This window comes from Lutra lutra, chromosome 4, assembly GCF_902655055.1.
Source record: "Lutra lutra chromosome 4, mLutLut1.2, whole genome shotgun sequence".
Classification (NCBI taxonomy): Eukaryota; Metazoa; Chordata; class Mammalia; order Carnivora; family Mustelidae; genus Lutra; species Lutra lutra.
Window position 1 is genome coordinate 79,086,362 of NC_062281.1, and position 27,322 is coordinate 79,113,683.

The window sequence follows — 27,322 nt, forward strand, 5'->3', positions numbered from 1 at the left end:
GAAGGAGCCCAGCGGGCGAGTGACTACTTTTGCAAGGCGGTGAACGAGAGGAGTCCCGCCCTCACCTCCCGCACTTGCCGTGTTTGGGACGCCCTGGGAACTCCAGCTAGGCAGCCCCGTAGGCACAGTTGGGGTCCGAAAGAGCCCTGGGCCTCCGCTGGATTCAGAGAAAGAAAAGAAGGGAGGAGAGAGTTCCTCTCTGGAGCTTTCCTTCTTCTGGATAGAGAATGCATTCACTTTCACCCCTGTAACTGTCCGCTGCTGGCCGCGACGGAGCCGCAGTAGCACCCCGGGCTCCCAGTCCGTGCCCGCGTCCCCGGCTTCGAGCACTCTCCGCCGCCGCATCCCGCCCGCCGCTGGGGTCTTGTAGGGCCCTGGCCGCTCGCCCAGATTTTCCTCCTAAACGGGCGAGTCCCACTCCTGCCTCGGAGCGCGTTCTCCAGCAGTCCCTTCCCCGCCCACTCACCACCCACGCCTGGTGGGCAGGCCGTAAAACCTAGACTCCCCAGTGCCCACCGTTTTCAGCTCACACCCCCGGACGCCGAGCACCCGCCCAGCTCGCTCCTAGGCCCTTACCCCGCCTTCTCCCCACAGCTGGGGGAGGGGAATCGCCACGCACACCCACCCTAAAAGGTCCTACCATCCCTTCGCGCGGGCGCGACGTCCCTCCTAGGTCCCCCGCGCGCCCACGCCCCCTTCCAGTCTCCGCAGCCTGGCTGCCGCGACACGTTCCAACTTACCTAGCGCCTCTCAGAGAGAGCGGAAGATTCAGTCGCCCAGGTTTGTTCAAGAAAAACACCCTCGGCGCCTGCACCTTAACCGCCTTGTCCAAGGGTGCGCGGACAGTTCAGTCCATTAGGTTTTCAAGAGCGTAAATGCGGACACCCAGTCAGCCCCTCCAGGGTGCCTGTGCAGGTGCTTCCCCGTCCCCCGCCTGAGTTGCGCTTTTCTTAAAGGGAGGTTCTGTGATTCCGGGAGTGTCTCCTCTTCCGTTCTACCTGGGCTCAAACTGTCTCGGGCGCCCGGCCCGGTGAGAATGCCGACATTTCCACAGCCCCCGAGTTCCCCAAATCTACTTGGGGGGTCAGTACGTATTTTAGTCTTTAAGGGCTACCCACTCACTGACCCCAGGCCACAGAGGTTGAATCGCACGCACGCCCCGCTGGACCCGGCAGAAACTGATCCTGGTGGCTGGGGGCCCCCTTTGAGACCCGGTCACACCCTAAGCCCATACACCCCCAAAATACACACTGAATGACCTACCCGGCAGGACCCGTGGATGAGCAGACTTCTGCCATCGCGGCAACGACCAGAGCTCCAGGTCCTGCCCTGCGTGAGCGTCCCGCTTAGCCCCGGCCACTTCCCAGCCCGAGGCCTTAGAGTGAGACCGAGAAGGGAAAAGCGTTTGAAGACGCGAGGTACTCACAATTTCACCGTCTGCCGGGCGAGCCGGAGGGGAAGCTCGGGCCAGCTCGCCTCCGTCGGCCGTGCGCATGCGTTTCGCGTGTGCCCTTTTTTTTTTTTTTTTTCTTTTTAATTACATTACCAACTGGTGTCCTTACTACGCCCGCGATTGCTTTCCCCGGTTTTCCTTTTCTTCTGGCTCTCGGTCTTTCCTCTCACCTTCTTCTCCCTCTCTCACGCTCCCTCAGCTAACCCTCCTCCCCGCCCCCTCACTCCCGCCTCCCCAGCCGGGCTATCCCGGTCTCGCCTCGCTCTTGCCGCGGCGCGCTCCACTGCGGCGGGGGCTGGCGGGAGCCCGGCTCCAAGCTGGACCCAGCCCGCAGCAGGACTGTAGCCCCCTCCTCCAGTCCGGAATTAGGCAGAATCCAGAGTGTGGGCGTTAAGCCAGGCGAGCGCGAACAGAGTCTGCAAGACCCCCTCTGCGCTCCCTCCCTTCGGCGCGCGGGGGCTGAGCGAGACTCGGCTGTGCGGGAATGCGTGCTCAGACCTTGTGAATGAAGGGGGGCGGTGGGAGGTGCAAGTGTGAGTGTGCCGGGGGAGGAGGATGGTGCGCCGCGCGCGGAGGGCGTGCTCTAGCCCTGGAGAGTCACGCCACGACTACCCCGCATCTGGAGGGCAGCCTCCTACCTTTTCTCTTTCTCCGGTTGCCACTCCGAGAGCTGCACCCGTCCCACCCCGGTGTGGTTTCTGCTGGTCCCTCACTGGAAAGGAGTTCCACGCCCTCTTCCTGCTGCCGGAGCCGGAGGCCCCACCAGGTCGGGGTGGGGGTAAGGGTAGGGGTGGGAGGGTTGGCTAACTCCGGATTTCGGATCCCGCTGAGACTTTTGGCAGCTGCCCTCCGTCCCCAGAGGCTCCGAAGTGCAGGGGTAAAGAGAGGGAAAAACGCTGCCTCCCAGCTCCGCGGGCACAGAGCACCGCGTGTCCCTATAGACCCTGCCGTGTGCCCTCGAGAGCGAGACGCAGACCGACCGCCTGAGCCCGGCGTGGGAGCTTGGAGGGCTAAACTGAAGCTGGAAGCTGACCTGACACAAAAATAACATCACGTCATTTCCTCCCAGGCCTCCAGAGCCTGCAGACGCTGAGAAGGCAGGGGAGTGGGAGCGCGAGGAGGGGGCGGTGGCGCGTCGAGGGGGAGGCTTGTAGGAAGGGAGTTGAGCTACACCATTGGGAACCAGAGTTTGAGAAGCAGACTCTGGAAGGGCGAGGACTCCCTCCCGCTTCCACAGTTTCCATTGACACTGGAAGGAAATGGTCCAGGAAAAAGTAGCTTCGAGGGTCTACTGCCGATAGGGGGTGTCAGGCGAGACGCTGGCGCCTTTCCTTGAACTAGCTGTAGCCTCTCTTGTCCTTCCCACCAAAACTCTCTGCCCCTTCCTCTGCCCCCTTCCGCCCTAGCCCCTTGCGGGCTGGAGCCCCTGCTGGCCTGGCGTGGAGTGGGTCAGTTGAGGTTAGGGAAGAGCAGGGGATGCTCGTGCCTGGGTGAGGCGGGAAGTGGGGCGTGGTGGAGACAACTATACTCACGGGCATGGGCGAGCTCTGCCCAGTACAGACGTCCTCTTCTCTGGGCGGGCGGCCCCCTGGAGGTCGGCTGGGCAGTGTCAGAGCTGACCCCAGAAGGAGCAAGAGGCGGCCCGGTCGCTCCCCATACCCCCGTGAGAGCCCAGCTGGTAGGAAGCAAGCGAGAAGCTGGAGGGAGAAGTCCGGGCGCCACTGGGGACCCCCAGGAGGGGTCGCCGGAGAAGATGAGAGAAGCATCGCGCGAGGCCAGAGAGCTTGCTAAAAAGGAGACCGAGCAGCTTCGGGGCAGCGGGCAAGTCTGGGAGCTGTGCAGGGCCGGCGGCAGGAAGGGCAAGAGGTAAGGGGAGAGAAACAAAAGCAATACACCATTACTGTTGGGTCTAGCTACAGACTGAAGAAAATGTGTATTTAGTATCATTTACTGCAGCATTTTGAGGCTGTACTTTGGGGAGCAAGAGAAGGTAGGTGAGAGCAAAAGGAAAGGCCTTTGGTTGGATTCTCCTCTCCTTTCTCTCCTTTCCCCCTTTCCCCCCTTCTCCTCTCCCCCTTTCTAACTCTGCACTCATTGTGGTTCTTGGACCAGCAGCTTCAATGACAACCAGGAGCTTGTTAGAAATAAAAAATCTGGGACCTATCCTGAACTTTAGCGTCAGAATCTGAATGTTAATGTTCCCAGGGTGTTCATATGCACCTTGAATGTGAGATGCAGTGTATAAAAGTATCTATATTCATCCTTCTTGGTTCTTAGGATTTTCTAGTGAATGAACGTCTAGTTCACTTTTGCAACTCTTGCTCTTCTCCTTCTTTCCCTCTGACCTTTCCCACCTCCTAAAGTGCCTAGAGCTCTCTCTGCCGAGGCACTGAAGTTGGACTTGGTTACTAGGTTCGGGTGTGGGAAGTGCCTGGGAGAGAATCGATTAGTGTCAGAAGACTGTGCAATCCCAGACGTAGGCTGGGTGGAAGAAGGGCCTGGCTGATTGACCTGGGTTGGGCTGGTTGGTGTGGGTGGGATACCAGGACTGTGTTGGGTCTCATGAGTGTGCACTATGCAGGGCCCCTTTCTGCACTCTGTGTGTCCATCTTATTCCCAGGAACACAGGGCTTTACACCTTCCACTTGTTGCTTAGGATATCTAAATGACCAGTGTAAAGGTAAAATCATTATTATTTTCTTTGAAAGTAGAGGGAAGCATTAATTTAAAAGTCAGAAGCCCGGGGTTCTAGGCTGAGCCTTGCAACTAACTCCACAATTAACCTTGGGAAAGTCTCTTTATTCTTTTAATTTATCTGCTTCATTTATAGAGTAAAGGGGTTGAACTCAGTGGCTTCTTAAGGTTACCTGCCTTGTCAGGCTCTCATTTTTGAGCTCTTAGAGCTTCTTGGTCCACTAACCTTCAGAGAAGCTACAATCCAGAACCTAACTCAGCCAATCCAGACAGCTCCCTGAAGTAAAACAAAAAGATAATTTAATCTGTTTGTGAAAAACAAGAGTGGCGGTTGCCAAGAAGATTGAAGGTGGAGGCGGGAAGCAGCTAATAAAAGTGACAGAGTGGCTAGGCGCTGAACCCGGCTGCGGGAGCCGGGCGGGAGTCCCAAGGGCGCAGCGGCCGCTCTCCAGGGTCCTGAAGGCGGGAGAGGCCGAGGGCGGCTTCCGTGGGCTTGGCTAGGTTCCCCAGATCAGCAGTTGCCAGGCCCCGCATGTTTTCTTTAGGCGGTGGAAGTCTTGGGGGAAGCGACTGTTGGGAGGGAGGGAGGAAACCTAGCAACCCATTCTCATTCATGAGGCCCTTTCTGGAAAGCCGACGAACATGTTGGCGGATTTGTCTTTCGGTCGTTTGTATGCGGTCGGGGAAAGAGTGGAGCTTGGTTTGCATTTCCGAGTAAGTTCACACAATTTCGCTTCCCTTATACCTTTTCCTGGAGAATGGAGTCTTTCTCCTAGTATTTTCATTATCCCAGTTCAGATGCTTCTCTACCCTCCCCCGCTTTCTGGCACCATGTGTTTATTTTAGGGGATGGCCCTGAGAGCCCCGGGAGGCTTCTGGAAAGTGCCAACAGCTCACTCGAAGCCGGGTGGGGTGGGGTGGGAGGGGGGAGGAGAGATTTGGAAAACTCTCAGAGCCGGCCTTGGCGCCCAGCTTTCGTCTCGCCGGGGAGGAGGGCAGGGGACCAGGCCCTTGCTCTGGGGTCGGTGTGTATGCTTCGCCGGCTTCAGTAGAGCTCGGATGCCGCGGGCAGTTGGGCTGGGGCGGTTCGCAGCTAACTTCGTGCGCACCTGCCAGCGGCCGCCGCCGCGCCTGCCCCGAGCGCGCTGCTGGATGGTTGCAAAAACCTAAGGGGATGCGAGCACCGAGGCCTCAAGGACCCCAGGCAGAGGAAGTCGAGAGAGAACTGGTTCAGCCCCTGGCGACCTAGAGCTTAACTAAGCCCACCCGCGACCCTTCCCAACCAGCCTTCATTCCACGGCTTGAGCAAAGCTTAAATCCCTGAAAATGAGTAGCAGGCATATTACTGGGTCGCATGCCGCACTCCTAGGGCCCCGAAGGAAGCTTCAGGGAACTTCCGTGGGTCCCCGAATTTTCGTCTCCAGCTCGTATTTTCAAATGGTTTCTTGTGAATAAGTGAGCCGGTAACCTGACCCTTCTCTCTTCTCCCCTCCCAAGTCCTTCTTCCCAAGTCCTTTTCACGCCCGTTCCCCCGGGCACGCTTCATTAGGCATTTCGCTTCGGTCCTTTGCTTCAAGACAGAGTCGCTTGTGAGGAAAATAGTGGAAATGTTCCGACAGAATAAAAGTCTCAAACTCAGCCCCAGAAGCACAAAGCCCCGGCTCCACTGCTCCTTTGGAGACATTCAGCTTTTACCCTTCCCTAGACTGGTCTTTTCTCTCAGGGATCAGCAGCCTACTCTCCAATTCTGGCTGGTGTCTGGGCACACTCTGCAGTCAGAGCAAGTTTGGGCAGGGAGGGGCTACAGGCTTCCCTAACAAGCAGGGATCTGAAGCATGATAAGTGCAATGTACTGAAATCTGACTTCCTCTGGCCCTCCTGGCAAGGACAGAGCTCTGGGAGTATCAATGTACCACAAAATTTGATCTGAGAAAAGTTATTTGAGGAAAGACCTTCGGCTACCCGCAGTGCTCCAGAGATCCCTGTCTTTCTTTTAGGCCAGATTCTAGATGACAGTCTGAGGATTTCAGTAATATTAGCCACAAAACAGAATCATCTTGGGATCTGTATTCCTGAAAGCACCACTCTGTAAGGATCCAGAAGACTTAGGGAATACTTTTTAAAGATCGAATATCCACTACTTAATGAATCATATTGTCTATTGAACCATGCAGAGGAAAAAAACCACCACACCCAAATGTACAGAAAAATCTCATGCCTTTAAAAGGCAAATTGAAAATTTTCATACACCCCTCAATAGCCTCTCATAAAAGAAGCATCCATGGCAGGATTAAATACTTTAAAAAAAATCTTTATTTATTTTTAAAAATTTTTTTCAGTGTACCAGAGGATTAAATACTTTTAACCAAAAATTTCTCAGAGCTTTTAGAATTAAAATCACAGAATGGAATTTGAAATTAGATTTAATTTTATGAAAGGATCTATTTTTTTCCACCCTGGACTCTTTTTAAAAAATTCTGTTTACTTTAGTCTAGGCATATTATACGTTTTAATTTTCCATTATTTGGAGAAACAATTCCTTCACTTGGATATAAGAATCCAATTGGCAGTGATTTAAAACTCCACTGGCAAGTCTTTGCTTGTGCTGACTATAAAGCATGCAGATTGGAAAATGGCAAGATATAATAGAAAGATCATGGATATTAGAGTCACAGGTTAATATTAGTTTGAGGCCAACCAAACTATTAATAACATGTTTCTATTAGGGTTCATTTCAAATCTTGATGTTCTTAGTGAAAGTACAACTGTTAAAAAGAATATCTCATAATTAGTTCTGATTTCATCCATTCTTTTAATAACTTTTTAAGTGGATCTATGCCTAGGACTTATATGGAGGTGTTATATAAGTAGATGTTACATAATGAGCATTGGTAATGACGAAGGTGGGACTAGGAATGGAAGTGGAGGGGACCAGAAATAAGGGCTACTTAGGTGACATGTATGTCTGGAAAAGGGAAACACTGACGGTTGTCTCCTTTCAGAGATAACTGGGCCCTCTGCCTTCCTGCTGGTGTTGTTAACTGAGTGAGGAGCTTAAGATGGGAGTTGGGTCTTTATTTGAATATATATACATATATTCGTTTGAATTATATGCAACACTGAACTCTTGATTTTCTCTTCCAAACTTTCTCCTCCATTTCAGTGAATGGTAACTAATGATCACTTTGTTCAGGTCAAAAACACTGGGGTATCCCTGCTTATATTCACAGCTATCTCTCTGTGTTGTTACTGAATTGGGTCTCCCCAAAAATCATATGTTGAAGTCTTAACCCCCAGTACTTCAGAATATGGCCTCTTTCAAAATAGGATGGTAGACCGTATAATTAGTTAAGTCATGTTAGAATAGCATGGGCCCCTAATCCCATATGACTGGAGTCCTTCTAAAAAGGAGAAATTTGGACACAGACACATGCACCAGGAGAATGCCATGTGAAAATGAAAGCAGAGATGGAGGTGAAGAATCCACAAGCCAATGAATGCCAAAGATTGCCAGCAAATGATCAGAAATGAAAAAGAGGTATAGAATAGATTCTCTCTCCGAAGAAATCTGGCTACAGGATGAAAACATAGAAACCCTGCTTCCGTTTTCAGCCTGTTGATATATCCTGCAGGTTTTAGATCAAGGATGAAATATCAATTCTCACCTGAATTTCCAGCCTGCTGGTTTGCCCTACGGATTTGGATTTGAGACTTGCCAGCCAACACTACTGAATGAGTCAATTCCTTAGCTGAATCTCCCTCTCCTTTCCCTACCCTTCTTTCCTTCCCCTCCCCGCTTCTCTCTCTCTCTCTCTCTCTCATCATCTGTCTATCATGTACATGTCCTGTAGGTTCTAGTTCTCTAGAGAACCTTCACTAATACTCTCTGGTACAGTTCTTATCATCATTAGCCTGGACTATTGAATTTTCTTCCTAGTTGGTATTTCTACTTCCCTTTTGCTTTATTTCCCCTTAATATTGAAGACAGGATTTTTCTTCAAAATGCAGGTTGGGCTATGTCACTAACTCCAGACTTTCTATTGGCTTCTTATTTCAGAGTAAAAACCAAAGTCCTTTCATTAGCCCTCAGTGTACAACATAAATGGCCCCATCCTACCACGAAGATCTCTTCCACCTGTGCAGCTATGCTTGCAATACTGGTTTTGCACAGCACTGTTTACTATTTGGCATACTACGTATTTACTTCTTTATATGACAAAAGTAGTAACTTTTTCTCTTTTGTTCATTGCTATGTCAGTAGTGTCTAGAATAGTGCTTGACCCTTAAAGTGCTCAATGAGTATTTTTGGGGACAAATGAATGCAAAAACAAGCTCAGATATTAACCACTCATAAAAAGGAATGGAATTCTGGCACATGCTACAACATGGAAACCTCAAAATCTTGCTAAGTGAAAGAAGCTGGACACAAAAGGACAAATATTATATGATTCCACTTATCTGAGGTACCCAAAATAGGCAAATTCATGCAGATAGAAAGTAGAATAGTGGTTACCAGGGGCTGGTGGGAGAGAATGGGAAGTTACTATTTGATGGATGCAGAGTGTATGGGTTGAAGGAAGAGTTACAGAAATAGACAGTGGTGATGGTCCTACAACCTTGTGAATGTATTTAATGTCTCTGAATGATACATTTAAAACAGGTTAAAATAGTAATTTATTTATATTATTTATAATTTCCCGCAGTTTAGGAAAACATTAAAAACTCTTCAAGGTGTGAGCTCAGAGGAGCCTGAGAATGTCCACCCCACAGGGAAAAACAGCTCAGTAAATCACTCCTGATTCTGCCAGAATCTCTTGGGATTCCCTCGCTTTGATTTTTGCTTCCCTCACCTAAATGTGCTTTCAAGATAGAATTTGCCGACTCCCATTCTATTCTAGAATGTATGGGGACACAGATTGTGATACGTAGAGGTAGAAGGAGAATAGCTAAAGCAGGGTCCAAGAAAGGTCTTGCACGCCAATCATTTCTTCATCCTTTCAGCAAATATTTATCATGCATCTCTTCAGTATCAGGCTGCTCTAGAGGCTCTGGATTCACACAGAGAGAGGAAGAAAATGATCTGCTCTTATAGTGTGGTGAAGGAGGGGGTAGTAAGAATCTATGTAGACTGAATAGGACAAGTAAGTCATGGCAAGGATTTTGGATTTTATTTTAAAAGCAATCAGAAGTCACTGAAAGGTTTTAAGCAAGAAAGTGACAAGATCTGATTTATATTTTTAAAAGACTCCTTCGATGCTTTGTATTGGAGTGAATTGGAAGGGGACACGCTTGGGAATAGTGAAAACAGGAGACTTTGCAGTGGTCCACTGGGAAAAGTTGATGACTTGGACAGTAATGGGGATAAAATACAGAGAAATGGACAGACTGAGATATGTTTTAGAGAGAATTAATTGCACTTCAGGTAGATTGTATGTGCAGGCTGAGAAAAAGGGAATCAAAGATCTTACCTAGGTGTTTTGAGATGAGCAGTTGGGTGGCTTGCTGAAATGAGGAAGATGAGGAGGGAAATCAAGAATCCTGGTATGGGGTGCCTGGGTGGCTCAGTGGGTTAAGCCTCTGCCTTCAGCTCAGGTCATGATCTCAGGGTCCTGGGATCAAGCCCCAAGTTGGGCTCTCTGCTCAGTAGGGAGCCTGCTTCCCCCTTTCTCTCTGCCTGTCTCTCTGCCTGCTTGTGATCTCTCTCTTTCTGTCAAATAAATAAATAAATAAAATCTTAAAAAAAAAAGAATCCTGGTAAACATATTTTGTAGATGCCTACGAGACATTCAAATGGAGCTGCTAAATAGGTTGTTATAAAAGAGGCTTGAGCTCAGGGTAGAGGTCTGGGTGGGAGTCCAGGAGAGATGTACATTTAGGAGTCATTAGCATAAAATGGTATTTAAAGCTATTGGAATTGGGTAAGATTCTAAGAAAAAGATAAAAAGATAGAATAAGATTGAATCAATTTAAAGAGTTTGAACCACATCCAGATGGAAATGGGGAACCACTGACAAATTTAATCAGGGAGTTAATAGGATTAGATTTGTATTTTAGAAAGAATCTCTCTGTCCTATGATGTTACTTAGAGGCAAGCATGACTGGAAGGAGGGATGAGGGAACATGCTGTTGCAATAATTTTTGGGGAGATGATAATGACTTGCTTTAGGAAAGTGTTAAATAGAGTAGAGATAACTAAATTAACAGATCAAGAGATAATTTTGAATAGTGTGAACAAAATGTGGGAACTGATTAGACCTGTGAAATGAGGACAAGAGCAAGGTCAAGGGTTCTGCTTCCCAAATTGCTAGTTCAAAACCAGGTGGATGATGGTACCCATTTTTTTTTTTAAAGATTTTATTTATTTGCCAGAGAGAGAGAGAGAGCGAGCAAGGGAGTACACACAAGCAGGCAGAGAGGCAGGCAGAGGCAGCAAGAGAAGCAGGTTCCCTGCCGAGCAAGGAGCCCGATGTGGGACTTGATCCCAGGACCCTGGGATCATGACCTGAGCCGAAGGCAGCGGCTTAACCCACTGAGCCACCCAGGCGTCCCGATGGTACCCATTTTTACTGTGATAGAGAACCTAGGAGAAGAAGAGTTTGGACAAAAGTGAAGACAATTGCTAATTTTGAAGTGCCTGTTAGACATGTAAATCTGCATGGTCAATAGACTTTTATAAGTTCATGTGTGGACTGCAGGAGACAGAGCCTGAGTGGAGTCATCAATCCATAAGCTGTCTTAGAACCTTTGACACTGCCCAGATTAGCCAGGGAGAATGAGTCCAGTGAGAAGAGAAAAGGACCAAAGATGAAAACTTACGGAACTTCCAATTTTTCAGAGTCAGTAAAGGGAGAGAAATTTTTTTAACAAGACTGAAAGGGAGCAGCCAGAGAAGTAGAAGAAAATAAGACAAAAGGGACATCATTTGTCACGTTTCAGACTCTGGTTGGATGTCCTGTCATTTATTTCTTTTTGTAACCCTGCAGGCAGTTCTTGATGTCCTCTCCGTTTCACAGAAGACTATATTGAGTCTCAAGTGAAATAACTGGGGCAAAGACACTCATACAGAAAATAATAGATCAAGTTTGAAGGAATTTAAACAAACATTGGACTGTGAAGTTTCTACCCTTTGATTGTTCCCAAAAGGAACGAATCCTGTGTGTGTGTGTGTGTGTGTGTGCGCGCGCGCGCGGGCACGCGCACACGTGCGTCCCCATGTACATATATTTGTATATATGTAGACTATCTCTAGGAGGATACAAAGAAGCTGCTAAGACTGAAGAGTGGTTGCCTTGGGTGGATCAGGGAGTAGAGGTTGGAGACTGGCCAGATGGAGACTTACTATATTGTATACACTGTAATGCTCTGTATTTTTGTAATAGAGTCTGTAATAAAGACTTGGCTCCTTTTCTTTCTTTCTCTTTCTTTCTTTCTTTCTTTCTTTCTTTCTTTCTTTCTTTCTTCCTTCCTTCCTTCCTTCCTTCCTTCCTTTCTTTCTTTTTTTTATGCTTGACTGCTGACAGCTTTCAGTCCCCTTCCCTTCTGCTGAAAGCTGACAGCTTTCAGTCCTCTCCTTTCCCTTCTGCCTCATATCCGGGCAAACTGATAGGACAGCCTCGATGCTTTCTCCTTTGGCACCTGCAGGGAGTTTAAGCGATGTAGGTCTTGACTCTTGCAGAGGAGAACCCTCAGTTCCAGCCCCACCATAAAATTCTAAGCCACTCTCCTCCTTCTGTTCTCTTCAGCCATTTTTGGACCGGTTAGTAAGCAACCTGCCTTGCTCTCCTTAGAGAGCCTCATTATGGGAGTAATACACCTCTCTATGCCCTCTTGGTATTTATGTGGCCTCATTGGTCTGGACAAGAGAATCAAATTGGGGATGTATGGGTGGGAAGGCCCATTCTGCCTATGTAGGGGTGACCACAACAATTGTATTAGATGACAACTGTAAGACTGGACGAATCTGATTTTGAATATTCTAATTCAAAAATATAAGTTAGCCAGGACATTTTTAAATGGTAAGAATTTAAAAAGGCCCATGTCCCAAAGTCTTAAGATTTTAAGATCCATATGGGCCTTCTCCTCCATTTTTCTTATCTGTTAGATCATTAAAAAGGCTGAGAAGGTAAAGAAAACTAAACTAAACTAAAGAAAACTAAAACTAAAATGAACTAAAATCTGTGCTCTTTCTTCCATAATATTCTATACCTCTAGAGATCAGGAAGGGAATTATTATGTAAAGTATAAAATTAAAAAGAAAAATTCAAAATTAATTTTTGAAGCTTTAGTGATCTTTTTCTGGGATCTCCAGCTCTATAAAAATTGCATTTGTCCAAACTGCCATATTTTTAAAAATCATGGATTCTTACAATTAAAAAAAATATATATATATCTCCAACCAAGCTATTCCTGAAGTATAGTAAGCCGTGCTACAACAAAATCCTTACTATATTTTGCATACTTCCTTGCATCATATTGTTTACATATTTTACCCTGATGTGCAAACACTTACAAAATGTTCTCATACATGCATCTCACTACTCACCACCCCCTTCCTCATTGCTATTTGGTGAGGAAGCTACAGACCAGTGAGCTCAGTTGATATCTGTTAGGCTGGCAAGGAGCAGAACTGGGCCATAGACTGGTGCCTCCTGACTGGTGCTTCTTGAACCACATCCAGGAGACATGGTCATTATTTACTGATGTCAGTAACGAGGATTGACAGTGACAGTCATCAAGGACAGCAATAATGTTGATCCATATCTCCGAATGCCTCCGATGGCAGCTAAATGTGAAGTACCTTCGACCACTTTCTTTCTCTTAAACTAAAATTCCAATTTCCCTCCCTTCTCACACCCAGCAAGTAATGAGAATTCCATGATGAGCTTCCTTCCAAACTACCACTGGAGATTGAATGCCCTACTTCAACTCTATAGGCTTTGCGTCCATTGATCACATGGCTGCTCATTCTCTACTTCACTTAGTAATACAGTTACTTCTCTGAGATCCTAAAAGGGCTATATAGCTTTATAATAACCCAATTTACCTAAAACTAAAGAACAGTATTTCAAGCACCAACAGAGAAGCCCCTAAAATTTTAGATACTGAAGAATACACACCAGAATGAAGTTTCTGGGAGACTCTGCCTCCCAGGTGTCAGACACCTTTGGTAAGTTAAATCCTTGGAGTGCAGAATATTGTTATTCTGAAATGAAATACAATATAGTTGAAATTCTGTATAATTTATAAAGTTCCTATTTAATTATTTATTTTTTTCAAGAAAGCTTCTAGTCTTAGTGCAGCCAAGCTTTGCACAGTGATTGGCAGAGTCCAATATAATTGTAAATCAAACATTTGTTTTTCAGATCGTATGCAGTTTCTCTTGAGAAGATATGGAACAGGTCAACAAGGGTTCCTATTGTAATGTTTCCTCCTAAGGCTTTTCAAGGATCGGTGTCAGTGACTATGAGAAATGAAAAACCCTGTCATTGAAATCCTAAGAGCTGGTGGAAGCAAACAGAATCTTGAACAATGTAAGCGTGAGAAATGCAGGGGACGGGGCTGCTCGCATAATCAGAAGTCTTCTTTTTCTTATGTTGTCTGTCTACAAAAGTTTCCAGCACTGCTGCCATTTGAATGCTAACATTTTTCAGGGGTTCTATTGCTCTCTTGGGGTGCCTGGTGGTGGAGGGGAGAAGGGAGAAGGTGGATAAATTCAGAGCAGTGGAAAAGCCGCAGATGGAGGAAGGGGTGGCAGAGTCAGGAGACGGAAGCCCTACTAGCCATATCCCTTGTGACTTCGGGTAAGTGTGTGCTCACTTGGGCTTTTCCCTTCCTGCCCAGGGAAATGTGTGGCAGATTTAGTGAAGATGGTCTCTAGGGCTTCCAAAGAGCTGATTTCTGGGTTCACTGTTCGACCCATTCTCTGATACGTAATCACTTTCCATTGTCCTCTCTTGGGACTCCCTCCCCAAAGGAGGAGGGACACACACACACACACTCACACACACACTAACCCTATACCTTAGAGAAGAGAAGCAGAGCAGAATCCCCAGGGAGCTCTGGAGCCCAGCATACCTCCCCAGGCAAGCACTTATCAACATCCCCTCTGCGGCTTCCCCAGCTTACTTAATTAAATTACAGCGGTCTCCTAAACAGTTTCCACCTTGGAGCCTGTGCAGCACTTAGGTCCACTCTAACCTGTTCCCCACCCTGCAGAAGGAGGGATCTTTCTAAAAGGCAAGTGTGATCACATTACCCACCCCCCACTTCCCCAACCAATCACTGGCTCCTCATTTCTCTTTAGGCCCTAATACAGCATGTAGACCTTTTATGATTTGATCTGTACTCTTACCTACCTTTCTTTCTCACTCTTTGTACTTCAAGCTCCAATCATATTAAGGTTCCTCAGTTCCTAAAAATCCCCTTGTTCATGTTCATTCCTGGCTCTTTTTATAAATTCTCCTTCTGCTGAATCATTACCCATTCTTAATCTGCTTCTCCTCCTTTATCCTAAGGCCATCTCTTACTTAGCCTTCAAGTTTCAGCTTAGATGCCATTTCCTCCAGGAAGCTCTCCCAGGTTGGGCTAGCTGCCCATATACTTTCTCTTGTCACAGCCTTTCCTGCACTGAATTGTGATAGTTTGTGAGGGTCAGGACTTTGCCCTTATACAGACCTGTGTCTCAAAAAATCTAAAGCAGTACTAAGACATATTGTGTGTTCAATCAATAGTTGTAAATGAATGAACTTAGACATGATGTGATCTGGAGTTGGTAATTGTTGAAGCTGGTAATGTGTACATCAGGTTCGATTATGCTATTATTTACTATGCTATTTTCTCTGCTTTTATGTATATTTGACATTTATTGTAATAAGAACATTAAAAAAAAAGATTTCATTAATTTATTTGAGAGAGAGGAAGCATGAGTAGGGGGAGGGATAGAGGGAGAAGCAGGCTCCCCGGGATCATGACCTGAACTGAAGGCAGACACTCAACTGACTGAGCCATCCACATGCTGTAATAAAAAAATTTTTTTAAAACATGATTTTTAACTTCTAAACAACATACCTCAAATCTTAATTGCAACAGACAAGAGAGACAGCAGGGTAGAAGCTGCGACAATTCTATGTACAAGCCTCCTAGGTGTAAGGTTTATTAAAATGCCTGTTCAGAGAAGGTGTGATGTGAAAGGGAACACAGGCAGTTCTTCCTAGAGGAGCCTGCCTTCCATTTGTCCCCATGGTTCCAGGCCGGATCCACCAACTTCACACTGGTAGAGCACAAAAATCAACAAGCAAGATGGCAAGAACAAGGGGAGACATTGTTCCGTCCAAAGTGGAAATTTGTGACAGGGCTCAGGAAGGCAGCATGAGCTTTGTAGCTTTTCCAGTGGTTCCTAATAAACCAGGCTTTGTGTGAGTCTCACCCAGGCTGCACAGGGCCCTGTACTAAGGCTTTCTCTTTCCCCTGGCTTGGCTGCTGGGAAAACTTGTTAGCTCTCACTGATTTCTTTGAGTTGGACACCACTGAATTGGATTGCTTTGCTTTGCATTTTAAAAGGGGTATTTTTCTTGAGGAAGCTGGAAGTTGGCACGGACTTGAAATTTCATATTTTGAGACCATCCAGAATCCATAACTATCATTAATTTCCTTCATGGCACTTGAGACATTTGGCTGAATAAAGATTCTAACAACAATCTTAGCTTAAAGAGGTAGAGAAACTCAGTATTTTACCCATGTGGTGGGAATAAAGTACGAAAATAATACATTTTTTCTACTACTAATCAATTAGCGAACCAGTATTGACTGGGCTTTTAGATGTGCCCAATATGAGTGAGGCTCTACCTGTAGATGGGAATAATTAGATTAGCTATTTTGGGGGAAACTGGGTACAAATCAAGCATGGGTTCCCCAGGACAGCAGCGCAGGACCAATGGGAAGCCTGAACCCATGGGTGCAGATTGTTTTTTAAAAGTCAAAGTATCTGATTAAAAAAAACCTAGTAAAATTACTTGCGAGAGGTATTATTGTCTTCATTTTATAGATGATAGAACCAAGACAAAGAGAATTAAACCTGACTTGGACCTGAATTCAAAAACCAGTTCTGGCCAGTACAAAGACATTGCTTTTATGTCATCCTATTGTCTGGTTTGCACCTGCATACACCAAAAAGATGCACACGACTGAACTTCAGCTGGGATAAAGGATGTCTTCAAGGAATCAGATTTCTGTCAGTTACATCTGAGCCTCAAGTTTTACTGGCTCGAGATCCTGCAATACTGCAATGTCCACCAGGTGTCAGCATTTACCGTTCTTTCACTCCCTTAAGCCTTACTGTAAGAAAGTATTAGGACAGAAAAGCCCATTTCGCTCCTGGGTGCCTCAGAATGTTTGGGCATGAGGTGAAGGGTTATGTGCCATGAGGTAAGGATGCTGCTGAACACTGAATCTTGACTCCATGCAAATTTGAAAATGTCATGACCCCTCTGCTGCTCTGATTTTCTAAAACCCAAAAGTATCCATTTTTTTTTCCCTCTCTTCTTTGTGGTTTCATGTATCTAAAAACCAGTTCATTTCTGATGGATGAGCAAGCAGAGTTATAACCTGGCCTTTGGCCAAGACTGTACAGAAAAAGAGGAGGTTTTGAAAGCGCCAGAGGATGCCTGGTATGCTGGGCTTCTCTATAATCAACAGCAGAAGCCGGTGCCAGATGCGGCTGGTATTTGGACCAGGCTGGAGTGTGGCTTCTGATGAAGGACCAGAAATAGCCCTAAACACCAGGTCTGTCTTCTGCTCAGCTTCCACATATACCAAATTACACTACTGCAAGGTCATCCTTGTGGATCTAATATTACCATTCCCTGTAGATTTCGTGAGTAGGAAAAATCTAAGAATTCCTTTACATCTAAGTGCAAAAGAATTTGGACTTTATTTTTTTTCCTAATGGGAGAGACCAGGCCAGAATGAGACAATGAGGTGCCTTGGGGATGCCTGGGAATGTGGGGGAAGGGTCTAGGGTGAGAGGTAGGGGAAACAGCGAGGGTTGCAAACTTCTGTGATCTCTCAGGCTGGTCCAGGCTAATGGACATGGTGCCTGAGAGACCTTCTTTTGCTTTCTGTCCCTCATACCATCTGGATCTTCAACTTGCCCATCTCAAATGTTGTGAAGAATAGACAGAAGACAATGATTGGTTTTCCAAAGCCTGGACTCCCTCAGGGGCCAACACATGATGGAAGATGCTTGCCTTTCTTTTTCCAAAATTGCCACTTTTGCAAAGGTGAAGCTTACTGACCTTAATGTTACCAGTAAGTTGTTAAAAATAGTTAGTTGGCCTCTATTTTAAAAGAGAAGACAAACATGAGAAAAGGAAGCCATAGTTGCTGGCTTTTATTTGCTAATTATATGCCTGTCTTTCAATCTATCAAATGAGTTCTGTGACAGAATTATCTATGTAATTAAGTGCATGTGTTCCTTGGATGATGCTGCTGGTAGTACAGCTCTCACTTCAACTGAAAACTTCAAAAAATATACGCTTTGAACATGTGACATTCTGGGAAAATTGTCAGAAAACAGTCTTAAAGAAATGGGGTCCAGTCTAACTTGCAGAAGCAGAGAGAGCAGGTTTATTACAGAATGCAGAAATGTGTGAAATTGATAATATCAAATGCTTTGATCATTTCTTCCTAGTAACGTTTTATTCATTCCATTTGGTCATTTCTGCTCAACTATTCTTTCACAACCTCAGGCAACCTTTAATAACAGTTTATAGGTAAAAATATTCATGGAGGGACACTGGGTGGCTCATTCTTTAGGCATCTACCTTTTGCTCAGGTCATGATCCCAGGGTCCTGGGATCAAGCCCCATGCTGGGCTCCCTGCTCAGTGGGAAGTCTGTTTCTCCCTCCCCCCCCCCTCTCTCTGTCAAATACATAAATAAAATCTTTAAAAAAATATTTATGTAGCTGTGTGTCTGGATTACTGGATGACCCGCACTGACTCAAGGGAGCACAGAGGATCACACAAAAACCTCACCCCCATGTCTGGTGAAGGTGGGGGTTTGTCTGGTGACTCTAGACTTCAGTTACTTTGGGGCCTGCCCACAGATCTTTGCTAAATTGAGGATAAATGGATGAGATGTGTGGATTTATCTCTGAAATGTGATTATAAACCCTGCAAGTGATAAATACAAAAATGCCAGATTTCAGATGCCTAAATTAGCACTATTTCCTTCGAGTGTCATTGTTACTTTGGGAGGCCATATGCTGGTTCAAAGTTGCAGTCTCTCAAAACGTGCTGGTCAGCTCCTCTAAGATGGTCTCTCAGCCTATAGAAGGGCCAGAACAGATTGATCCAGGAGTGGACACCAGACCCATACTGGGCCAGATTCTCTCTCTTGGGAATTGGAAATGAGAACATGGAGATGCAGTGATGGGAGTCTGCTTTTTGGTGCTGAGCTGTCTTTCTAGCACCTTCCACAGACTCCTAGCCTCAGGTTTCTGAATGGCCAGACTCCTGCCTTCCTGCTGTTTATCTTCTGGTCATAGACAGTTTGAACAGGCAGTTACCAAAATGTGTTGAGATTATGCTTACGATATTTTAGTCTTACTGCAATTAAGAGTCCTTGGAATGCTCTATCACTTGAAAATGAATCCTTAGAATTTTTAAGGCTGAGAATTCAACATTATGTAAGCACAATATATTCTTTTTTTTAAAGATTTTATTTATTTATTTGACAGAGAGAGATCACAAGCAGGCAGAGAGGCAGGCAGAGAGAGAGGAGGAAGCAGGCCCCCTGCCAAGCAGAGAGCCCGATGTGGGGCTCGATCCCAGGACCCTGAGATCATGACCTGAGCCGAAGGCAGTGGCTTAACCCACTGAGCCACCCAGGCGCCCCAAGCACAATACATTCTTAAGGGAAAACATATCTGGTTACATCACTGATGTCAAATTAAATTACTTATGTAGTCTGCAATCTGGGTTCCATTCTTGAATATTTGAAATATATTCCAATAGTCACTGCACATTTTAAACTAAATATTATCTGTCAGCCTGTGTACTTCATTTTAAAATTTCTTTTTTCAGTCATTTTATATGCAGTAACTATGAAGCCAGTCTGTGGACATTTCTAAAATAAACTTCCACATTACAAGCCTAATCTGAATTGCTTTTGCCCACAGAGTGGAAATACATGGTTCGTATAGAACCTATGACAACAAGTTTCCTGTCAGAGGCTCCCAGTGGTGTGGTGCATAAACAATGAATCTGGGAACACTGAAAAAAAAAAAAGTAAAATTTAAGATGTTAAAATAAAAAAAAAGAGGCTTCCAGTGAAGTTCATCTACATCTTTGCCTTCCAAGAAGGCAAAACTTTAATGTAAATTTCCAAAGATATTTGCAGTGATTTTATGGTTTTGTGAAGGCTGGCTTGATTTTTTTTTTAAGTTTTTTTTTTTCTTTGTAATCTCTACACCCAATGTGGGGCTCAAACTCACAACCCTGAGATCAAGAGTCACATGCTCTTTTGACTAAACCAGCTGGCTGCCCCAAGGCTGATTTGATTTTGACCAGAAAGCCAAAAACATGATTTTTATGAGATCTTTTGAAAAGGGGAAATGAGACTGAGACACCTATTTTTTCCTAATCATTAATTAAACATCTGAGCATTATAAGATTTACGAAAAAAAGCCTGAACCGCATAATGAGGCCAAGCAGGAATTTCACAGTATGTTTTTAATACTTCTAGACAGGATCTTTTCCACTTTTATTTTATTTTATTTTTTATTTTTACTTATTTATTATGATTTTTTTCCTTAGGATCTTTTGCCGTTTTTAAAGATTTTTCTGAAAGGTCAAGATCAGTTGTGCTATCCAGTGACTGTGTGAAGTGTGTGCTAACAGCTCTTACTGTGGTAATAAAGAGATTAAATGGGAAGTTGTACTTATGTATTCGTGTGTCTATTTGTTGTTTAATTTCAAAGGGTAAATTCTAAGCTTCAGTCTTTGAGATTAAAAAAAAAGTCTTTTTATTATGTTAATTTTCAAATAAAAAAAACCCCCAGAGCAAATACACTCATCAACTCTCATATCCATCACTCAATATCAACATATTGCCAATTCTGCTTCATCTCTTACTCCTCCTTACTCCCCAGATCCCCTGTTATTTTAAAGGAAGTCGAAGGTCATATGTCATTTCCTCTGAAAGCATTTCCTCTTGCCTCCTTGGGACTTTAAAAAAAAAAAAAAAAAAGCAGAACCACAGTTTCTTCTGACTTCCTTTTACCGGACAGGATGAGTAGGGCAGTTGTTTCTCCTTTTCTCCCTTCCTCTCTTTGTGTCTGTGAGTTTGATTTGGAGCTGTAAGACTCGTCTCTCACTCATTTCTCCATTCTTTTTAGAATATAACCCAACTTTTAAAGAATAATCACATTTTGCAGTTCCTTTTTACATCAAATATCTCCATCTGAGTGACTGTTTCAATGATTACCATCAATCCTTCCTAACTGTGGCTTCCTTATTTTTCATTGCTCTGAAACACATTTTCATGTGACTTATCCCAGAAGTGTGGCTGTGTCATAATCTGTACACTTGCATATCTTAAATGTCTTTCTCTTGAGTTAGGGCACGAATGACACCGGCTTATGAATCATTCTTGGGATGTAAAAATTTGTTCTTTAAAGCTCTCTTGTTATAATTCAATTATTTTCAGTTATTTAGTCAGAGGACTATAAGGTGAAAATCCTTCTTGTTTCCTTTTAGGTAACCTTATTTTTTTCCCCTCTGGATATTTACTGAAATACCTTAATTTTTAAAATTTGAACATTCTATGAGGGTATTTCTAGGGTTAGTTCTATTTCCATTAAATTTGCTTATAATACAGTATGTCTTATTAGATTATTGTCTGAAATCTTTATTACATTGGGAATATAAAATTATGTTTAAAGAAAACTTGATTATTGCTGTTTCAGCTACTCAGATTCCACTTTTATCTGTTTCCTTTATCTGTCCCTAAAGTGAGTTTCCAAGATATGACCTTCCTCTCTATTATGTCTTCATAATTTTAGTTTCTTTATCTTTCTCCTCCGTATTGTGATCAACTTTCTTTTCTTCTCTCTCTCTCTTTTTTAAAGATTTTATTTATTTATGAGAGAGAGAGACAGTGAGAGAGAGAACACAAGCAGGGGGAACTGGAGAGGGAGAAGCAGTCTTCCCAGTGAGCAGGGAGCCTGATGCGGGGCTGGATCCCAGGACCCTGGGATCATGACCTGAGCCGAAGGCAGACGCTTAGTGACTGAGCCACCCATGCACCCCATGACCGACTTTCTTAAATATATTTTTCTATTTTGACCTTAATTTTTGTAGCATCCAATCAGCTGTTAAATCTCCCTTCCTCCCTCCCTTTTTAAATCAATGACTGAATGTCTTATCTCCATTAAAACTTGATTTTTTTTTGGTGACACCTCTCTAACTTCAGAAATGCAACATCTTCTTGAATATAACACAGGTATATATTATTAAAATTCTCCCTCTATTTTCTACAGGAGTATGCCTTGGTGGTACAGTCAACACCAGCCCAGAGCCAAAGCTGCCAGTAGCAGCAGGAAACATTCTGACTCAGTAGGCAGAATTTCCCGACAGTGATACAGACACGGGGCTGCCGTGACACTTGGTTATGAGTAATCCTTGGGACATAACTTTTTTTTCTTTAAAGCTCTCTTGCCGTAAATCAATTATCTTCAGTTACTTACTGATTCAGAAAATTATAAGGTAAGAAGAGAAGCACTATGTGGGTTTTCCACTGAAGTGGTAGTGTCCTGCCCTTGTATAATTAGGACTCTCTGTGGCCCCAGCCACTGTACTTTGGAAGTCAAGAAGTATTGTGCTAAGCGAAATAAGTCAGAGAAAGATACCATATGATTTCACCATAGGTGGAACTTAAGAAACAAAAAAATTAACAACAATAATAATATTATTAATAATAAAAGATAACTATACTCCTTTTTTGCCTCATCTAGAACACCCTACAGCAGGTATGGGAGGATTGCCAATTAATATTTGCCTGCTAACTGTAGGAGATGTAATCACAATGAACTTCCAAGTGAAACTTTTCCTGAAGAGGTTTGTCAGCATCTCAGGTGTTAAACTAATTACTACAGAATTCTTTTCAGAAGGCCTTAAAAAAAAATAAGAACAAAATTTGTCCTTCTTATTGAACTTAACTCACAAATGGTGGGAGGACAAATTTTCTCTTCTGAATACATTAATGTTAAGGTATTGGATACCAGAAGCACAATTCCTTTTTACTAAGATTTTTTTTTCTTCTTCTTTTTTAATCCTTTTGGATAAAAATGGACAATGGACAAAAGTCCACTGTCTTTGTAGCTACCTTTTGGGGCCTTGACATTTATTTTTCTCCTTTTAGCATATAACGTCTTAAAACAGGTGCTTTGATCAGCTGCTCAAGGGATCACACGTCTGGAACAGATGAGCAGTTAGAAGCCTGTGCTCTTAGAGGTGCATTGATGTTGGAATGATACAAAAAATTGCTTTTTGGAGGGGCATCTGGCTGGCTTAGTCCATAGACAATGAGACTTTTAATCTCCGGGTTAAAAAAAAATGATTTTGTGGAACAACTTTCTTGTCTAAGCTCTGACCATGTTTATTACTGAAGAAGAATGCACTGACACATGCATATAAGTCTCTATCGATAGAGGGATTTGACCTCATGTCAGTGTGGCGTTAATGTTTTCTCTCTCATGTCTGTCACTTAGGAAGAGTGATTGGCCCAGGGGATACCCTGCCTCCCACTTGCACTCCTTGTCCTAAATGAAAGGAAGCAAAAATCCTGATGGAGGAAAAAAAATTCATCTGGAGATGAGTGTGTGATTATGTGGGTGGGGGTGTTAATTCATTTAGTGGTAAATTAGTGGCCCATGTTGGGGCACTTCGGGCTGAATGCACAGGGAAAACACTATTAAGAACGTTGGCTTCAAGTCTATGAAATTATAGCCTACTTTCTAAATCACTATCAGAAGCTATTGAATTAGTAATAAAATCAGTACCAAAAAACAAAACAAAACAAAACAAAACAAAACAAAACCCTAGGTTCAAATCACCACACAGACGATTTTACACATGTAACCAACACTATTTCCAAACCTGTTTTCTCATCTCTAAAACAGGTCTAATGACACCGGGCTACTGACCCAGTGAAATTGGTTAAGGACCCAAATGAAAGAACAATTGAAGAACCACAACAATAAATGTAGGCAATACTGTGCTGGTATCATCAGTCTAACTGCCTTTGTTTTAACTGTTTATTTTGAGATAATTAGAGATTCATAATAAGTTCCAAAAGAGAATGTGCAAAGTGTTCCCAGGCACCTAGTGCTCAGTTTTCCTAATGGAAGCTGCATGGCTTTTGTAGAGTGTCAGACCCAGGACACTGACATTGGTACAATTCATAGAGCTTGTTTAGATTTCCCAAGTTTTACAAGCACTCGTGTGTGTGTGTGTGTGTGTGTGTGCGCGCGCGTGCGCACGCGCGTGTGTGTAATTCTAAGGAATTTTCTCACATCTCTACGTTTGTGTAGCCATCACTGAAATCAAGATAAAGAACTATTCCACCACCACAAAGTTCCCCCATTCTACCCCTGTGTAGTAACATCCACCACCTTCTCTGTATCCTAATCTTTGGCAACACAAATCTGTTTTCAATTTCTATAATTTTATCTCAAGAATGTTATATAAATGGAATCACACAGTGTTTGACTTTCACTCTGTATCATTTCCTTGAGATTTATCCAAGGGACATGTATCAATATTTCATTCCTTCCGTATATCAACAGTTGATTCTTTTTTTTGTTTCATAGTATTTCATAGTATGGATGTACCACAGTCCTTCATTCGTCCCTTGAAGGACTTCTGGGTTGTTTCTGTTTTTGATTGTTGTGAAGGAAGATGCTGTGAATGTTGGTGTACAGATTTTGTGTGAACATGGGTTCTCATTTCTCTGCGCTAAATGCCCAATTGTGAAGTGGCTGGGCCCTAGGATCCTTGCATGTTCGGTTTTGTAAGACACTGCCAAATTGTTTCCCTGACAGGTTGTACCATTGTGCGTTCTTACTAGGAATGTATGGGTGATCCAGTTTCTCTATATCCTTGCCAGCACTAGGTTTTTGTCAAATTTTTTTTTTTTTTAAGTGGAGCCCAATGCAGTGTTCAAAGGTCATGAGACCTTGAGATCAAGACCTGAGCTGGGATCAAGAGTCAAATGCTTAACCAACTGAGCCACCAAAGCACCACTCGCTGGTTTTCATTTTAGCTATTCTGATAGGTGTGTAGTGATACTTTACTGGGTTTTTAGTTTGTGTTTTCCTAATGGCTTTGATGCTGACTATCTTTTCATGTATTTATTTACCATCTGTATATGCTCTTTGATGGAACGCTTGTTCATTTTCTTTGCCCATATTCTAGTTGGATTTTTTGTTATTTTACTCTTGAGTTTTGTGATTCTTGATATATTCTAAATATAAGGCCTTTGTCAGATAAGAGTTTGCAACTATTTTCTCAAAGTCTGTAGTTTGTCTTTTTAATCCTCTTAACAGGGTTTTTGGCAAAGCAAAAGTTTATTTTTGATATTTTGAGGTTCAATTTTTTCTATATAGACTATACTTTTGGTGTCTAAGAACTCTGCTTAGCTTTAGCTCACAAAGATTTAAATTTTTTTTTCCTAAAAGTTTTATAATTTTACTTACAGTTGTACATTTTATAAGTCCATGATGCATTTTGAGCTAGTATCTATATAATGTGTGAGGTTTAGGTGGAGGATTTTTGAAGGTTTTTATCACTGACTTCTGGACATCTAGACACATTCTAGCTCATGCTCTCCCTGTCTACTTTTCTATATTTCTAACATTATTTCATTTCTCTCTTTAATTTCATCTCTCTCACTCTTTCATTAGGCCATTTTCAGTTGTTTTACTCCATATCGGTCATATATCATCTCTATTTCTTATTGCTTTCCTGATCAAAACAATGTAATCACATAGATATAATCTACTATTGACATGAGTCATGCCAACAATATGATAATTTGATAATATGTTGATATGTTTGTCTTTCCCAATATATTGTAAGTCTGCAAAGAAGAAGGAGCATATCTTTCTCTTTCTTGAAACCTAGCCCAGGTTTTGCAAATAGTAAGGACGCTGTGCTCTTTGTAGAATAAAAATGAATTGAGTTCTACCATCCTTATATATGTTAGAAGAGGAACATGTTCACCTATATGTGTGTCTATATCAGATGTGACATAAAAAGACTTTTTTGAGGAGGCAAAATTGAGTGGCGAGGCCAGTAGCAACCCAAATGGATCACTCCTGACTGCTAGACCTGCTGTTGTACAGGCTGGAACCTGTTTACTTAGGTGAGTGAGGTCAGGATCACAGGTTGGATTGCCCGGTGCTGGTAGTGCATTTGATTCCAGGATGGTGTGGGAAGATATACCGCTGATTCATAAAAACTTTCCCAGTGTATTTGCCCATGATTCTGTCTAAAGCATACCCCTCAATACAGTTAGAACTTTGAAATTATATGTGTGTACACATAATATATATATATATATATACACACACATAAAACATACCTAGGTTATTGTTGCTGTCTGTTTCCTCAGAGTAGCTCTAAATTCCACCTTTCAGAAATCCCTTTTGCATGGGTTCCATACATCTAGGTGTAAATGCCTGTTAATTAAGGACTTCCAGCTAGTGTATCTATTTCATTTTAGTTTCCTAAAGACCTAGTGCTCAGGTGATAATAGGAGCTGTGCATTATCGCATATTATTTGTTCACATCTGTCTGAAAGCTCAAAACTGAAGGTCAGTACCTTTCTACATTTTTCTTCTTCCTGTGCCAATTAGTTAAAATAAGATGTCTGACAATAAATTATGATTATTATCAGGATATGAGCCATGGCACAAGGACAGATCAATTTTTTTTGGTCTTAAAGTATTTAAATAGGTTTGCTGTAGTATGATTGCAGTGTGTAATTCTGAGCTCTGATTATTGGTAGGCATTAACACATGCCCATCTCCTTCCACTCTGAATAACATTTTAGAGATGATTCTATTCATAGTTAAGAGGATTTACAGACTTAAACTGCAAAGATACTACACTGAGCAGGGACATTGTCACTCTTCAGGGAAATAATTATCTATTGGTAGAAATTCATGCTTAGAAAATTCACCACAGGAAACTATGAATTTAGGAAAAGCATCCCTTAGCTTCTTAATGTTCTTATGTTCTTGTATTATTTTATCAGTTTTTTTCCTTGAGCAATTTTTGTAGAAAGCAGTCTATAATTTATCTTTCATTACTCTAAGGGATATAATTTTTATTTCAGAGAAAAACATCTGAGCCACAGTAGCTGCAGAACATCAATAGTCAGAAAAATCCATGACTATGTCTCCTGCTTTTTAAAACATTACCTCCTGAAGCAAGCAAACAAACAATAAATAAGCATTTGTCTGGACAAGGGAAGCTGTTTAGTTTGGAGAAAACTGGACATATCTGATAATTATTATCAAAGTTCTAGTTTTTCTCTTGGGGTTGGCTTGAAAACATTTTGATAAATCCTCAGTAAGACAGAGTAACAATACTATGAAAGCTTGCTTATGGTTTTATATTCTTTTTGGATAAACCTTTTCTTTGTCAAGTAAGGGTTTTGGATTGTGGAAATCGTCTTACCTTGACCTCGGTGCTGCCTTCATTTTCCACGGTTTGGTGAATGTTTGCTTTATATCCCTCAGCCCTGGGCAGGAGCAGGAATTGCTTCCACGCAGACGGCCTGGAGAAATGTTTCCGGAGGCACCCTTGGTTGTCTTGGGAAGGACTGGGCATATTTTTACAATAAAGTTCCAAATGAATCCTGCAGCCTGATTTTAACAACACTAGCCCAGGGTCCACCCTATTTCTCTTCGTTCGGCTGATGCTGGGCCATCTGTCAGTCAGTTGGGGACCTCCCTGGAAAGTTACACTATCTGAAGCAAAAGGATTATCTGTTTTGTGGATCAGCAGTTTATCTGCTAGTGTTCTATTCCAGGTAGAGCCTCCTATTTTTGAATGTCTATGTTATGTTATGACTGTCCCCTACAGGCAGCAATGAGCTCTTAATTCAAACT

The 27,322-nt window shown here is 43.3% G+C and overlaps 1 protein-coding gene across 1 annotated transcript in view; it reads right to left on the bottom strand.

Moving 5' to 3' along the window:
* The window catches only part of RGS20 (regulator of G protein signaling 20), a 77,171-nt gene extending 50,130 nt beyond the window's left edge, over positions 1 to 27,041 (bottom strand). The window contains 3 exon segments of the mRNA XM_047725877.1: positions 2,986 to 3,194; positions 3,197 to 3,287; positions 26,889 to 27,041. Coding sequence (XP_047581833.1) covers positions 2,986 to 3,194; positions 3,197 to 3,287; positions 26,889 to 27,041 — 453 coding nt within the window.
* Positions 27,042 to 27,322: the final 281 nt, after the last annotated feature.